Source organism: Mobula hypostoma, chromosome 2 (assembly GCF_963921235.1).
Source record: "Mobula hypostoma chromosome 2, sMobHyp1.1, whole genome shotgun sequence".
NCBI classification, from domain to species: domain Eukaryota; kingdom Metazoa; phylum Chordata; class Chondrichthyes; order Myliobatiformes; family Myliobatidae; genus Mobula; species Mobula hypostoma.
The window spans coordinates 155,921,677-155,937,787 of NC_086098.1; the positions used below are offsets into that span (position 1 = coordinate 155,921,677).

Consider the following 16,111-nt stretch of genomic DNA (forward strand, 5'->3'; position numbering starts at 1 on the left):
TGTCCAATCAAGAACCTATCAACCTAGACTTAAATACACGCAACGACCTAGCTTCTACAGTTGCCTGTGGTGATAAATTCGACAAATTCACCACCCTCTGGCTGAAGAAATTTTTCTGCATATCTGTTTTAAATAGACACCCCTCTATCCTGAGCCAATGCCCTTTTGTCCTAGACTCCCCCACCATGGGAAACATCCTTTCCACATCTACCATGTCTAGGCCTTTCAACGTTCAGAAGGTTTCCATGAGATTTCCCTCTCATTCTTCTAAATTCCATATGTTCCTCCTGTGATAACCCTTTCATTCCTGGAATCAGAGTCCCAGAACTCTTTGGTTTCTTCCCACAGTCCAAAGACCTACTGGTTAGTAGGTTAATTGGTCATTGTAAATTGTCCCATGATTAGGTCAGGATTAAATTGCAAGATTGTTGAGCAGTGCAGCTGGAAGGGTTGGAAGGCCCTATTCCACACTGTATCTCAATAAATAAAATAAATAATCTCAAAGGAAAACCTGCAGATGGACCCCAGCAAGACCCAAGCCATTAAGGATTGGCTGCTGCCCACCACAATCAAGCAGCTTCAGTGGTTTCTGGGCTTCACACGTTTTTACCAGAGGTTCATCTGCAACTTCAGTTCCATCACAGCATCCCATACTGCTCTGACAAAGGAAACTCTGACCCATTTTGCTGGACCATAGAAGCCAAGGTGGCTTTTCAGGAATTGAAGCATCACTTTGCAACAGCTTCCATCCTTGTTCTACCTGACCCAGAGCTGCCATTCATTGTTTAAAAGATTCAAGATTGTTCATTCTCATTTCATATTTTATCTATTTATTGAGATACAGCATGGAATAGGCCCTTCCAACCCTTTGAGCTGTGCTGCTCAGCAACCACCAATTTAACCCAAGCCTAACGGTAGGACAATTTACAATGACCAATTAGCCTACTAACCACAATCAATGTGGAGCTTGTCAACTTCATCACCTTTGCGTCCAACTTTTACCGTGCCTTCATGTTTACTTGGTCCATTTCTGACACCTCACTCCCCTTTCTCAATCTCTCTGTCTCTATCTCTGGAGACAGTTTATCTACTGATATCTATTATAAACCAACGGACTCTCACAGCTACCTGGACTATACCTCTTCCCAACCTGTTACTTGTAAAAATGCCATCCCCTTCTCTCACTGAAGCTTTTCATTCTACAATGAAGGAGATATCCTCCTCCTTCAAAGAAAGGGACTTCCCTTCCTCCACCATCATTGCTGACCTCAACTGCATCTCTTCCATTCCACGCATGTCTACTTTTACCCCATCCTCCTGCCACTCGACAAGAGATAGGGTTTCTCTTGTCCTCACCTACACCCCACCAGCCTCCGCATCCAGTACATAATTCTCTGTAACTTCTGCCATCTCCAACAGGATTCCATCACAAAGCACATCTTTCCCTCCCCCCATTTTCTGCTTTCCCTCCCCCCATTTTCTGCTTTCCACAGGGATTGCTCCCTATGTAGCTCCCTTGTCCATTCATCCCTCCCCACTGATCTCCCTCCTGGCACTTATCCTTGCAAGTGGAACAAGTGCTACACCTGCCCCTACACCCTTCCCTCACTACCATTCAGGGACCCAAGCAGACCTTCCAGGTGAGGCAACATTTCACCTGTGAATCTTTTGAGGTCATTGACTGTGTGCAGTGCTCCTGGTCTGTCCTCCTGTATATGGGTGAGACCCGACACAGGTTGGGAGACTGCTTCGCCGAGCACCTATGCTCCATCTGCTAGAAAAAGTGGGATCTCCCGGTGGGTACCCATTTTAATTTCACTTCCATTTTAATTCTGATTGAATTTTTTGAGGATGTGTCTAAACACATCGATGAAGGTAGAGCCGTAGATGTAGTGTATATGGATTTCAGCAAGGCATTTGATAAGGTGCCTCATGCAAGGCTTATTGAGAAAGTAAGGAGGAATGGGATCCAAGGGGACATTGCTTTGTGGATCCAGAAATGGCTTGCCCACAGAAGGCAAAGAGTGGTTGTAGACAGGTCATATTCTGCATGGAGGCCGGTGACCAGCAGTGTGCCTCAAGGATCTGTTCTGGGACCCCTGCTCTTTGTGATTTTTATAAATGACCTGGATGAGGAAGTGGAGGGATGGGTTAGTAAACTTGCTGATGGCACAAAGGTTGGGGGTGTTGTGGATATTGTGGAGGGCTGTTACAGGTTACAGCAGGACATTGATAGGATGCAAAACTGGGCTGAGAAGTGGCAGATGGAGTTCAACCCAGGTAAGTGTGAGGTGGTTCATTTTGGTAGGTCAAATGTGATGGCAAAATAATGGTAAGACTCTTGGCAGTGTGGAGGATCAGAGGGATCTTGGGGTCCGAGTCCATAGAACACTCAAGGCTGCTGCACAGGTTGACTCTGTGGTTAAGAAGGCATATGGTGCATTGGCCTTCATCAACCGTGGGATTGAGTTTAAGAGCCGAGAGGTAAGTTGCAGCTATATAGGACCCTACTTGGAGTACTGTGCTCAATTCTGATTGCCTCACTACAGAAGGATGTGGAAAGGGTGCAGAGGAGATTTACAAGGATGTTGCCTGGATTGGGGGGCATGGCTTCTGAGAATAGGTTGAGTGAACTCAGCCTTTTCTCCTTGGAGCAACGGGGGATGAGAGGTGACCTGATAGAGGTGTATAAAATGATGAGAGGCATTAATTGTGTGGATAGTCAGAGGCTTTTTCCCATGACTGAAATGGTTAGCACAAAAGGGCATAGTTTTAAGGTGCTTGGAAGGAGGCACAGAGGAGATGTTAAGGGGAAGTTTTTTTACGCAGAGAGTGGTGAGTGCATGGAATGGGCTGCCGGTGGCGGCGGTGGAGGCGGATATGAAAGGGTCTTTTAAGAGTCTCCTGGATAGGTACATGGAACTTAGGAAAATTGAGGGCTATAGGTAAAGCCTAGGTAGTTCTAAGGTAAGGACAATTTGGCACAGCTTTGTGGGCCGAAGGGCCTGTATTGTGCTGTAGGTTTTCTATATTTCTATGTTTCTAATCAGTGGTTTTGGTAGCCGGGAATGGATGGGGCTATCAAAGGAAATGAGGCAGCTTGTTGCATCTGCGTCCAGAAAAAGGAACCCAGATCACATCCACAGCAGCTGCAGAACCCACTGCCAGTTTTTATTTATTTAATGAGATACAGCACAGAACAGGCCCCTCCAGTCCTTCGAGCTGCACCACCCAGCAATCCTCAATATAACCCTAGCCTAATCACAGGTTGCTTTACAATGACTAATTAACTGACCAAACAGTATGTCTTTGGACTGCCGGAGAAAAGTGGAGCAGCCAGAGAAATCCAATGCATTCACGGGGAGAACAGACAAACTGCTTACAGGCAGCAGTGGGAATCGAACCCAGTCGCTGATACTGCAAAGCGTCGTTCTATCCACTACACCAGTGTGCTCCAATTCCTTCCCATCCCTGGTCCCAGTCTCCATGGACTTCATTACCGGTCTGCCACCATGGTGAGGTAACACTGTGATAATGGTGTTGGTGGACTGGCTCTTGCACCCCTACCCAAGCTTCCCTCAGCTTGGGAGACAGCCAACCCAGCGCTGCAACATTTGCTTGAAGTGTATGGCTTTCCCCAGGACGTTGTTTCTAACCGAGGGCTTCAGTTTACCTCCCGGTTCTGGAAATCCTTCTGTTGGATCATTGGAGCTATGGTCAGTCTCTCATCAAGATTTCACCCCCAGTCCAATGGGCTGATGGAGAGGACCAACCAGGACCTGGAGAAGGTCCTGAGATACCTTGTGTCAGGCAACCCAACCACCTGAGCGGTCACCTGCTCTGGGCAAAGTTTGCTCATAACAGTCTCACTGCTCTTCTAGGATATGTCTTCCTTGGAGTGTCAGTTTGGTTATCCCCCCCCCCCCCGGGTTTCCCGGGTAGGAGTCCAAGGAGGGAGTCCCATCTTCTCAACAGCTGGTCCATCGTTGCTAGCAACTAAGTTTGCACTGAAATACACTATTTCCATCAAACCCATCTCATGCATTATTCTTAATATCACACTCTGAATGAAGCTGACATCCAGAGAACCATGAATAATGCACTCTTTGCGGTCGGAGGTCGGGGGATGTTGGAATTTTATATAATGTTCTCTTTTGAGGGGAAAACTGAAGAATAATGATAAATCATTCCAAGCAAGAATGTTTTTCAACAGAATTCCAATCTGCACAACCTGTCCTCCCAACACATGCAATAAATTATTTAAAACTAAACCTAGTTCCTATTCAACTACCATTTATTTATTTTGTACTTTATAATAATGTTATATCTTTGCACTGTACTGCCACCACAAAATTTTAAATTTCACATCATAAAAGACAGTGATAATAAGGCGCTCATGACAGGGAGATTCTGAAGTACAGCCTCCCAATGCTTGCACTTCGAAAACAGGCTAATTCCTCTCTGTACCTGGAGTCAGGACGTAGATGAGGTTATGTTTGGAATGATAGAAGATTATAGGTCTCATTGTAGTTAGAAGGTTGGCCATTTAGATAGCATAGTTCAGAGAAAACCACATCAGTGAAGGTTATTCAGTAAATAGGTAAGAACATGCAATTAAGTGGAAATGTGCATTGCAATCGAATATGATCAGAGTAAGAAAACATACCTCTAATTAAGAAAGGTATGTGGAAAACTGAGATTGGTCAGCAGAATATTGAGTGTGGAAGTACACTTAACATCATCAGAGAGTGCAAAACATGGGAAAATAGTGCTTGGTCAGTGAGAATCTGACTGAAAAAATGAGGAAATTAATTTTCAAGGTGTGAATTTACTGTACTCTATTGAAGTCTGTTTTTTTTTGTTCCACAGTCAAAGAATTGTCAGCAGATTTAAATGAATATTCCACAGTCATAATGAATTCCATAAGGGCACATATGGTGACAGTGACACAGTCCCTTTATTTGCCTTTTGGATTTAGTGTGTCAGATGTCAAGCTTAAAACCTTTTCAAAAGAACAATGACATTAATGTGCATATCTCGTTGAATATACAATCATCCATTTGTGTTTCTTCGGACTTAGTCTTGAGATTATCTGACAAAATACAAAAACTGGGAGAACTGAATTCAAAACTGAAAGCAATGTTACAGCCCCAGGGTAAGAAAACGGTAATTACTTACCTGGTGAGTAAACAGGTGAGTAAATGCCATGTGGATGGGGCTGTGTTGAGAAGCCATCTCAGCAGAGGCTAGGGTTCTGCCACAGAAGAGTCAGGGAGGACTCCAAGTGCTGCTGTAAAACACTTACAGGTAACTGAATTCAGAAAAAGGTAAAATTAAGGAGACGTACTGGAAATGTGCATTGCAATCGAATATGATCAGAGGAAGAAAACATATCTTTAATTAAATTAAGAAGATATGTGGAAAACACACTGACTAGTAATGTTAATAAAGTTTTATAGTCAAGAATCACTGCCCAGAATATTGGATGATATACATTTCAAGCGGTATCAATTTTCATTGACTAAGAACAGCTTTAAAAATGCAGAGACAATGCCATTTAAAACCATCATATCTTGCGGTGGTTTACAATGAAACAGAATGCATGTGAAATATACATTACTTTATGCTCTTTTGTCTCCAAGTGTAATAATAGATCTACATAAATGTTCACGTATTTCACCAGCCCTTCTGTTTGAAAATGTGTTTGCCCAATTGTTTGAACTGTTTAAAGAAATACTTGTGTGCCTTATAACTTTTTATTGAATGATTGATTAGTTTAGTCTCTTCCTCTGGTCAAAGTAAATGGTAAGTGAATAAATACCGCAAGCATCCAAATTGTTTATTGCAGTGTTTTTTAAAGTTATTTCTTAATCTATTAATTAGTTTCAAAAAATCTGTTTCCGTGTAAGTAATGTTGCTGATATCACCCATGATCACTGTGCTTTGCTGCGGAGCATATCAGGAGTGCCCAGTCCATAAGACTGGAGGGATAATTTCATGTCAAAAGTAGTGAGAGGACTTAATAAACCTATGCAAAATGTTACTTTAGTCACGGAAAGAAATATGAGACATGATATCCAGAAAATAGGGAAGAGTGCATAAATTCCATTCCAGTTATCCTGGAGTATTGTGTGCAGTTTTGGTCCCCTAATCTGAGGAAAGACATCTTTGCCATAGATGGAGTACAAAGAAGGTTCACCAGATTGATTCCTGGGATGGCAGGTCTTTCATATGAAGAAAGACTGGATGAACTGGGCTTGTACTCGTTGGAATTTAGAAGATTGAGGGGGGATCTGATTGAAACGTATAAGATCCTAAAGGGATTGGACAGGCTAGATGCGGGAGGATTGTTCCCGATGTTGGGGAGGTCCAGAACGAGGGGTCACAGTTTGAGGATAGAGGGGAAGCCTTTTAGGACCGAGATTAGGAAAACTGTTGAGGCCAGTTCATTGGCTATGTTTAAGAGGGAGTTAGATATGGCCCTTGTGGCTACAGGGGTCAGGGGGTATGGAGGGAAGGCTGGGTTCTGAGTTGGATGATCAGCCATGATCATAATAAATGGTGGTGCAGGCTCGAAGGGCCGAATGGCCTACTCCTGCACCTATTTTCTATGTTTCTATGTTTCTATGTTATTGTCCCATCTTCTCACTATAATTCCAATTACATATCTTGCCTTGGAATGGCCATGAAAGCTCAACGTTGATATGTTCCCTTCAAATAGTGGAAAATCCTGTTTCCTGAATGAGGAATAAATTTGTGAGATTCCATACGCACATCTGAGTCTTTGTCTCCGAGCACTTATGTTAAAATAGTTTTTAAAAGTGTATATTATTTAGACTCTATTAAGGCATTTGACAAAATCCCACTGGTTCAAAAATTTAAAGCCCATGAGATGCAAGGTAAAGATGGCATATTGAATTGAATCGGACAGTGGAAGAGAGTAAAAAATGAATTAGTTCAATTGACAGGAAGGATATGCACTAGGTTCCAGTGGAATTCAGTGCGTCTGCTATGGCACCCACAGTTAACTTAGATTTAAATAGAGGAACAACGATTCAAGATGTTCGCAGGTGATACCAAAATTTGTAGTGTTAATAGAGAGGACGGGAGTTTAAGGCTACAGGAATGCATCAATGGGCAGTCAATAAAGTGGCATTTAAAACCCAGTGCAGAAGAAATTGAGGCAGTGTATCTTGAAGTGTCAGCAAATCCGGAACATGGTTAATGGGTCCCACAGGCAGTTGAGGAAAGAGCGACAGCAGGTGGTTTGTTACAGAAGTATTCTGGCAGACTCTGTGTGCGGCCTCCAATGTTTACTCAGCCGATTTTGGTTCTGGACGTAGACGTTTTTCTTGGGCTTTTGCAGTCCAGAATCTGAGAGATAGTCTCCAGGATCCTGATTGACAGCTGGAGGGAAATGACCACTAAGGCCATGGGCAGCGCAGGGCACAAAGACGTTGTACATTCAAATCACAGATCCAGATTCATTTACTTATCACATATACATCAAAACATACCGTGAAATTCGTTAAGGCGCGTGAGCTGTGTGCGGTGTGAGAGGCCAAGTTGATCTGACTGTTAGTGGTCCTGGGTCATCCAACCTGTGACACCCCTGCTCCCTTTGACGAAGTGGGAATCAACTTTTGGTGGAAAGGAAGGGGGTCTGGACGTTTGCCGGAGACGGAGAGGGTATTAATGGTGAGAGAGGAAAGAACAGAAAGATGCAGATTCGCTCACCCGTGCTCTGTCGCCCAGTCTTGCTTGCAGCGTTGACTGCAAGCAGGAGGGACATCTACAGAGAACGGAGTTACACGGTGCACAGCGTGCGGTTCTGCCGTTCGTGACTCTGAGAATCGCAATGATAAAATCAAAGGGCGACTCCGCCCAAGATTTCAACAGTCAGACACAGCAGTCTGGTCGGGCGGCTCAACGCCAGCTTCTCAAAGATAATCGGGGATGGAGAGTAAATTGAATCCTCAACCAGTGCCGTGTCTTTTATTAACTTCTTGTAAGAAATGAAGTGGTTCACTTTGGTCAGTCGAACATGATGGCAGAATATAGTATTAACGGTAAGATTCTTGGCTGTGTGGAGGATCTTGGGGTCCGAGTCCACAGGACGCTCAAAGCTGCATACGGTGTATTGGCCTTCATCTATCGTGGGATTGAGTTTACGAGCCGAGAGTTACTGTTGCAGCTATATAGCACCCTGGTCAGACCCCATTTGGAGTACTGTGCTCAGTTCTGGTCGCCTCACTACAGGAAGGAAGTGGAAGCCATAGAAAGGGTGCAGAGGAGATTTACAAGGATGTTGCCTGGATTGGGGAGCATACCTAATGAAAACAGGTTGAGTGAACTCTGCCTTTTCTCCTTGGAGCGACGGAGGATGAGAGGTGACCTGATACAGGTGTATAAGATGATGAGAAGCATTGATCGTGTTGATAGAGGCTTTTTCCCAGGGCTGAAATGGTTGCCACAAGAGGACACAGGTTTAAAGTGCTGGGGAGTAGGTATAGAGGAGATGTCAGGGGTAAGTTTTTTACACAGAGAGTGGTGAGTGCGTGGAACGGGCTGCCGGCAACGGTGGTGGAGGTGTATACAATAGGGTCTTTTAAGACACTTTTGGATAGGTACATGGAGCTTAGAAAAATAGAGGGCTATGGGTAAGCCTAGTAATTTCTAAGGTAGGGACACGTTGCTGTAGGTTTTCTGTGTTTCTATGTAAATGCAAACGAGTCGGCTGTGTGATGTACATACCTGTACCTGGAAGTTGAGTACAATAAAATCATAAAATGTAGGGATTGTATGTAAATACTTGAAAGAAATTTGGGGTGACGAATTTAAATGAATCACAGCTCCCTAGAAGATGAAACTACTCCTCAGCTCTGCGTTGAAGTACTAATCCTTTACCACGAAAATATAGAACATAGAACATTATAGCATAGTAAGGCCCTTCAGCCCAAGATGTTGCGCCGACCTTTAACCTGCTCTAATATGAATCTAACCCCTCTCTACCAGCGACCCCCCCCCAACCGGCAAGACGTTCCACGCACTCACCATTATCTCTGTGACAAAACCCATTTCTGACAACCAAGTATAATTTCCTCCAATCGCCTTAAAAGTGCACTCAGTGGCCATTTTAGTGGGTGCGGCTGTGCACCTGCTCTTTAATGCAACTATCTAATCAGCCATCACTGAATAAAGGCACGCAGATATGGTGAAGAGCACCACACACAAAATGCTGGAGAAACTCAGCAGGACAGGCAGCATCTATGGAAAGGAGTACAGTCGAGCCCTTTCAAGAGATTCAGTTGTTCAGATCAAACATCGGAATGGGGAAGAAATGTGATTTAAGTGACTTTGACCAGGGAATGATTGTTGGTGCCAGATAGGTTAGTTTGAGTATCTCAGAAACCGCTGACTCTTATTTATTAACAGTTGTTGGATGCACAATCTCTCCCATCTCAGCCGCTGAAGCTTGTGATTCCTCAAGGGTTGTCATAGGTCTCTTGGTGGTCTCTCTCATTAGTCCCCTTCTTGCACAGTCACTCAGTTTTTGAGGATGGCCCGCTCTAGGCAGATTTACAGCTGTGCCATATTGTTTCCATTTCTTGATGATTGCAAGGGATATTCAGTGACTTGGAAATTTTCTTGTATCCATCTCCTGACCTGTGCTTTTCAATAATCTTTTTTGTGGAGTTGCTTGGAGTGTTCTTTTGTCTTTATCGTGTAGTTTTTGCACCAGCAGTTGGACCTGCCAGATACCAGTGTATTGTTACTGCAATCAGTTGAAACACCTTGACTGCACACAGGTCTCCAAAATCAGATCTCCATTCAACTAATTATGTGACTTCTAAAACCAATTGGCTGCACCAGTGGTGATTTAGCGTGTCATATTAAAGGGGCTGAGTACTTATGCAATCGATTATTTTGTGTTTTATATTTATAATTTAGTGTTGGCACGTGGGGAAGTGGTTAAGGCATCGGTCTAGTGATCTGAAGGTCGGTAGTTCGAACCTCAGCTGAGGCAGCGTGTTGTGTCCTTGAGCAAGACACTTAACCACACATTGCTCTGCGACGACACCGGTGCCAAGCTGTATCGGCCCTAGTGCCCTTCCCTTGGACAACATTAGTGGCTTAGAGAGGGGAGACTTGCAGCATTGGCAACTGCTGGTCTTCCATACAACCTTGCCCAGGCCTGCACCCTGGAAACCTTCCAACGCGCAAATCCATGGTCTCACGAAACTAACGGATGGCTATATATTTATAATTTAGATCACTTCATCGAGATCTGTTTTCAATTTCACACGAAAGAGTATTTTTCTGTTGATCAGTGTTAAAAAGCAAAATTAAATCCACTGTGATTCAATGTTGTAAAACAATAAAACATCAAAACTTTCAAGGTAATGGGGGTGAATACTTTTTATAGGCGGTGTACAGTTTTACATTCTACAACACAATACCAATAAGTAAATTAACTATTTAAGAAATGCTAAGAAGACCTCTGCGTTTGTATATGTTGTATAGTTAACAAACCCCTAAATGACTGAACACCTTGTAAACCTTTCGTTATATACATAACATAATCATACGCAAATGTATGAAATTTAAAGCGGTGTAAATTATGACCAATGCATCCTCAAAACCGCATTCACGTATACTACGTGAGTAATCTATATAAAAGTTCAGAATTTACTGTGAAAAATACTTCACCGAAGTTGCGAGTAAATAGGCTAATGATATATTTCGCATATTATTTTGGAAATTTGCGATTAATGTACAAACGTATTAATATACAATTTCTCTGAACTCTTGCCTGTTCGAAGTCCACATACCGCCTTCGTGGGTATTACTGAGCATAAGGCTTTATAACCTGAATTAGAAAGTGCCACTAAATGATAATTACAGCGTGAGATGCCAGTAAAAGTAAGCGGGTGCGTGTTATTCGCTGTGTTTTGAGAAGCACTCCTAATCTTCAGAAAACATGTAAACGTGGTGGAAAGTTTCCCACGTGTCTAGAAGAAAGGAAAGTTTAGTCACGGTCATCAGCCTGATCCGCGACATGAACCAAATACATCAATTGGCAGGAAACACGGCGCATGCGTTTTTGATTCAATTATTTTGTCCAGAAAACATGCACCAATGTGCTATTCACGCCAATTCGTTTTAAGATGCCTGTGCTTTAATAGTGACCATCGAATTTGTCGTCATATATCTATCACCTTGCCACTTTTACAAGTATTGCTTTATTAGGCGAAGTAATGTGTCTGTCTAGTTTTCAATCCATTTATTTGCTGCCAAGTCAGTTACGAGTGTGTAAATTCTGATAATGCTGGCAGCAATTTGGACCCCCTCACCTCGATCCACGCGGGTTCCAGAAACCTGATTCTGTCGAGATCCAAGACTGGAAATCAGGAATTGTTTTCCGGCTATTATGTACTTTTTTAATCTGAAAAGATTAAGTGCCAGCGGGGGGAAAAAAAACTGGTCTGGCAAAAAAAAATCTGTTAGTCCTTCTCTGCCCTAAAATCTTTGTTTAGTCTCCTTTTAAGATGCGTTGGGTATTTCGCCTGCTGTATTCAACGGCTGTCTCTCCGAGTACCAATTTCCTTACAGTTCCAAAAAGTGTCAGATTATCACAACAATCTCACTTATTTGTTTAACTCAAAAATGTAGAGGAGAAACGTGATACTGATAGATCAAATGTGCGTGCCTTCCTGAGAAAATGTAAGCTATAACACTGAGAATGTGATTTCTCGATGCAAGGATACATTAAAATTAAGGCTAACTCTATTTCAGGTGAATAACTACTACAGCTATTAACTCCACCACCCCCCATATACACACACACACACACAAGTAGCCGCGCAGCTGAAGGAACTCAGGAGGCTAGGAGCTCAGTTCATTGATCTGATCCCTGATATTATGGGCGGCACTGAGATAGCTGGATTTGCCTCTTTCCCACGTGTTAAGAAACAAAGAGAACGCATGCAGCTGGTGTTTTTCAGCGGAGACTTGGCTCACGTCATTTATTCGGACACTAGATACAGAACATTTGGTGAAATAGATCCGGAACATTGACAAAATGCTATACCGCAGAGCAACAAACTTTCCCACGTTTGCATAGAACCTCGCAGTCTCTCGCTCCCTCAGGAACAGACACAAGTATATATGCAGATACAAACGAACACATAGATTTAAATAAAAATATGAGAATATATATTTTATATGTCTCTGAGTGATTATTAACGCTCTCTCACGTTAACAATAGATATATGCATATTTGACTATTTTATGTCAAAGTTTAAATATATTATTGCAAACTGTATCTGAGATACAGTTGATGTGGAAATCATCATATTTTTGGAAGTTGGATTGCTGTCCATTTCCTAAATGGCAGCACGAACAATTCCTACGCCTTGTTATTTTGTTATGAGTCTGTCGATTCGCCGTCAATTTGCAGCGGTATGATGCAGAGGGCAGGTGGAGTTAATGGGATGGGAAAGTTGTCTTACAAGTGCACAGTACGACATGATTCTGCGCTTTAGTTTGGATCACAGTAACCGAGTATTAAACAGTAAGCAAAAGCACGTCTCATAAGTGTCTACTACTGACACTGAGTATCAGAAATAAATAGGCGATTCTCCTCAAGTAACACAGAAGTGTAACAAAAAGTAATTTATTTCGACCTAAATAATAAACAGAACAGCAGAACAAAAGCGTACCGGAGGTTGCTAGGATTCACATTGTCCAGCGGAATTAATCTCTGTTGATCTCTGTTTCAGAAGTACTCAAAATATTGTTCGTTTAAAATGTTACGTCTTGTCTACGTTCAAGCTATATCGGTAAAACAAATATCCTTCAGAAATTTTAAAGACTGACGTGTCTTTCGCTGGCAATGCCTCCATTTGCTGCCCCTCCCTAATTTGCCCTTGTGTGGCGGAGGCAGTTGAGAGTGAATGAGTTTGGTGGGTCTGGAGTCACGTATGGTCCAGGCGGGGTAAGAAGGCTTGAATCCGATGGGTTGTCATTGGCAATCCAGTTATGCTACTAGTAAACCTTTAGGTTTCAGATTTGTTTAATTAATTGAATTTAAATTCATCAACTGCTGTAGTGGGATTCGAACTCACATCGTTGGATCAATAATCCAGCTGCAGAGCTGGATCAACAGACCAGTGATCTAGCTACAAGCACTGTAAATTAACTATTTCTTACTGCTTCGACTCTGCTGAAAGTTGCTCATTTGAACATGTTGCAACAAAGAACGATTAAATATATTTAGATGTATTAATAATCAAGGATTAATAATTGTATTAAATAAAGCGGGACAAACCTAGGTAATAATTAAATTTAATTTCAGTATTAATAAAACGGCTGGAGAAGGGGGTCTGTGAATGATGGAAATCAACCTTTATTTAAACCGGAAACGGACTTGTTTGAAATCACCTTTATTTGAAATATCTCTTCTTGAGAAGGAATATAATCTTACACAGATCGATCTTTCGAAAAGGAGCGTTTCACATTATGAGACCGTATGTCCAAAGTAGTCTCCCATGCACACAGGAACATCTGTGATTACATAGGTCATATTCTTCAAAGCAAAAAATGGGGAGATTATTTTAGAATGAACCAGCGGCGTAGGGACAGACATACTTTCTATCATAGAATTCCCTGTCCAACAATGACGGGAGGGTCTTTCCCATGGTCCTGTAACCTCAGATGAGAGTAATTTCCTCTGACTTACTGTGTCATGCGTGCCGTCCAGATGGTCCTCAGAGACGATCACAAACAAAAGCTTAAAACGGCTCTTAATTCAGCATTTAGAAAGAAAAGCTCCTGCTGTTGTCATTCTGACAGTAATGATTGGCTGCCGAGTGTGGGAAAAACCACGAAAAGCAGGCACACGCTGTCTTCTGGGCAGAAGGCGGTATAAATACAGGAGCAGATCCCGCTTATCCCGGCAGAATCGCTCCAGCCGAAGCGAGTCTCAAGGCCATCCGCGGCGTTCCCGGCAGCAAGCTCCAAAAGCATGGCTCCTAAAATACCTGGAGTTATTCCTAAAGAATACTCGGAGGAAAAAGCTACGCGGAAGGAAAAATACAAAGTAAGTCAATTCGTCTTTAAGTAAAAGAATGGTCCCGGATTTCTCAGTGAATTTCCAAGTTCAGTGTATTCAAATGTCACTCATCTCTCTCTCTCTCTCTCTCTCTCTCTCTCTCTCTCTCTCTCTCTCTCTCTCTCTCTCTCTCTCTCTCTCTCTCTCTCTCTCTCTCTCTCTCTCTCTCTCTCTCTCTCTCTCCCCCTCTCCCCCTCTCTCTCTCTCTCTCTCTCTCTCTCTCTCTCTCTCTCTCTCTCTCGCTCTCTGCTTTTGCAGTTAATGAAACCAATAATTGAGAAGAAACGCCGAGATCGTATAAACAGTAGTATCGGTCAACTCAAGGCTTTACTAGGCGAAGAGTTTCAGAATGGAGAGCCCAATATAAAAATGGAGAAAGCTGACATCCTCGAGATGACCGTAAATTACCTGAAACTTCACAGTCAACAGATATTTACAGGTATTTGTATTTTTATTATTATATATTGAACAAATGACACATTTTTATTTGTTGAACAAAATATACAAATGAAATCGTCTTTATAATACAGATTATTCATTTCTAAATTACATAAATAGCTCTCCATTGTTAATTCTTTTTTTGCAAACGTCCCTCTAAACCGTTTTATTTCTCCTCATCCACAGTGACCTACAATAAGAGTCTAGCTCAGAATTTCAAGGAAGGATACTCTCGCTGTCTGCAAGAGATACAGCGTTTTACGTTCGTGCCGGAAAGCAAAACCGAAGTTCAGAATAAACTCGTGAAGCATTTAAACGAGGCTTATCACCTTCCCATGAGCTCGAGTTACTCTGCTTCACTTATGCAACCCCCGACGTATCAAGTCGGCAGGAAAAAGGAAGTTAAACCCAACATTACGACGCTCTGGAGACCCTGGTAATTCACCAACTTAGTCAGACTGAAGAGAAGACCATATTGTACCAGGCTCCAGGGATGTACTCTGGGATAAGTAGTATTCTACTATGGAAGAACTAACATCAACCATTCTTCGTTGAAGGAGATGGACACACTTTTAATATATAAGATATTTAACGTTAAATTATGTAAATATTCTGCTATATATGTAGATGACGAAAATCATACCTAAGCTGACAGCTGACTCGGTAGTTGTACTGCCTATTGTTATATGCAGAGATACTTGAGTTATTCTTTTATAAAGGAATGTCAGTGGTGTGTTATTGGTAGTCTTCTTGTTGAGGAATTTTGCATCATTTTAAGGAATGTTTTTGTACGTTTACATATTATGTACACCAGTGTATCAATGAGTTTCATTATAGTGAGCTTTTCAAAATTCAGAGATAAACCAATTGGATTTTTCTTGTAAAACATTTCTGAAACAATGGGATGTCTGTTCTGCTGGTTTTAAGTTTCCCATATGTTGCAGTCTTCATGAGTTCACATTTCCAATATCTCCTGGATAACAATGCAAATTACTTAGCTCATGTATAAATGTCTGCATTGTAGCAATGTGAAATATGACGCAGTCCTTATACTCAATGGATATTGCATTGTAACAATGCTGATTTAAATATATTCTCATATTCAGAGTTGTTTGTAGATAAGCCTTTGAATGTCAAAATTGAATTACTTGTTTAAATGATTGATTTTATTTTAACAATGTCATTTTTGAATAAACAATCATATGCACAGATCTATCTCTATATGTTGTATGTTCAAATGTTATTACACATTTAAACATCATAACCACATCATATAGTTTACATTGGAATGGAGAAGGTTATGGAAAAAATTGTACCCATAGTGAAATTTCTAATTTGAAAGAGGGCTGACTTCAATGTGATGCCAGATTCTACTCAGGCAAATGGAACCAAAGGAGACACAAGAGCCTAAAGATGCTAGAATCTAAAGCAAAATAAAATACCACAAGATTAACTCAGGAACTATAGATGCAAAAGGCATTTTCAGTGGAGACCCTACAGCTAAGGACTGACAGGGATATTTGCCATGGAACTAGGGGGAATGCCATACTAGATCTAGTA

The 16,111-nt window shown here is 41.9% G+C and overlaps 1 protein-coding gene across 1 annotated transcript; it reads left to right on the forward strand.

The window, feature by feature from the left end:
• Positions 1-13,944: 13,944 nt before the first annotated feature.
• On the forward strand, positions 13,945-15,756 carry LOC134359820 (transcription factor HES-5-like). The gene is made up of 3 exons (XM_063073516.1): positions 13,945-14,101; positions 14,372-14,552; positions 14,738-15,756. The coding sequence occupies exons 1-3, from the start codon at positions 14,027-14,029 to the stop codon at positions 14,989-14,991; spliced, it is 510 nt and encodes a 169-aa protein (XP_062929586.1). The 5' UTR covers positions 13,945-14,026; the 3' UTR covers positions 14,992-15,756.
• Positions 15,757-16,111: the final 355 nt, after the last annotated feature.

Excerpts from the sequence above, each read along its gene's own strand:
- LOC134359820 (XM_063073516.1), top strand. The coding sequence starts at position 14,027 with ATGGCTCCTAAAATACCTGGAGTTATTCCTAAAGAATACTCGGAGGAA. Across the intron at positions 14,102-14,371 it reads CGCGGAAGGAAAAATACAAA|TTAATGAAACCAATAATTGA; the intron begins GTAAGTCAATTC and ends CTGCTTTTGCAG. Across the intron at positions 14,553-14,737 it reads CAGTCAACAGATATTTACAG|TGACCTACAATAAGAGTCTA; the intron begins GTATTTGTATTT and ends CCTCATCCACAG.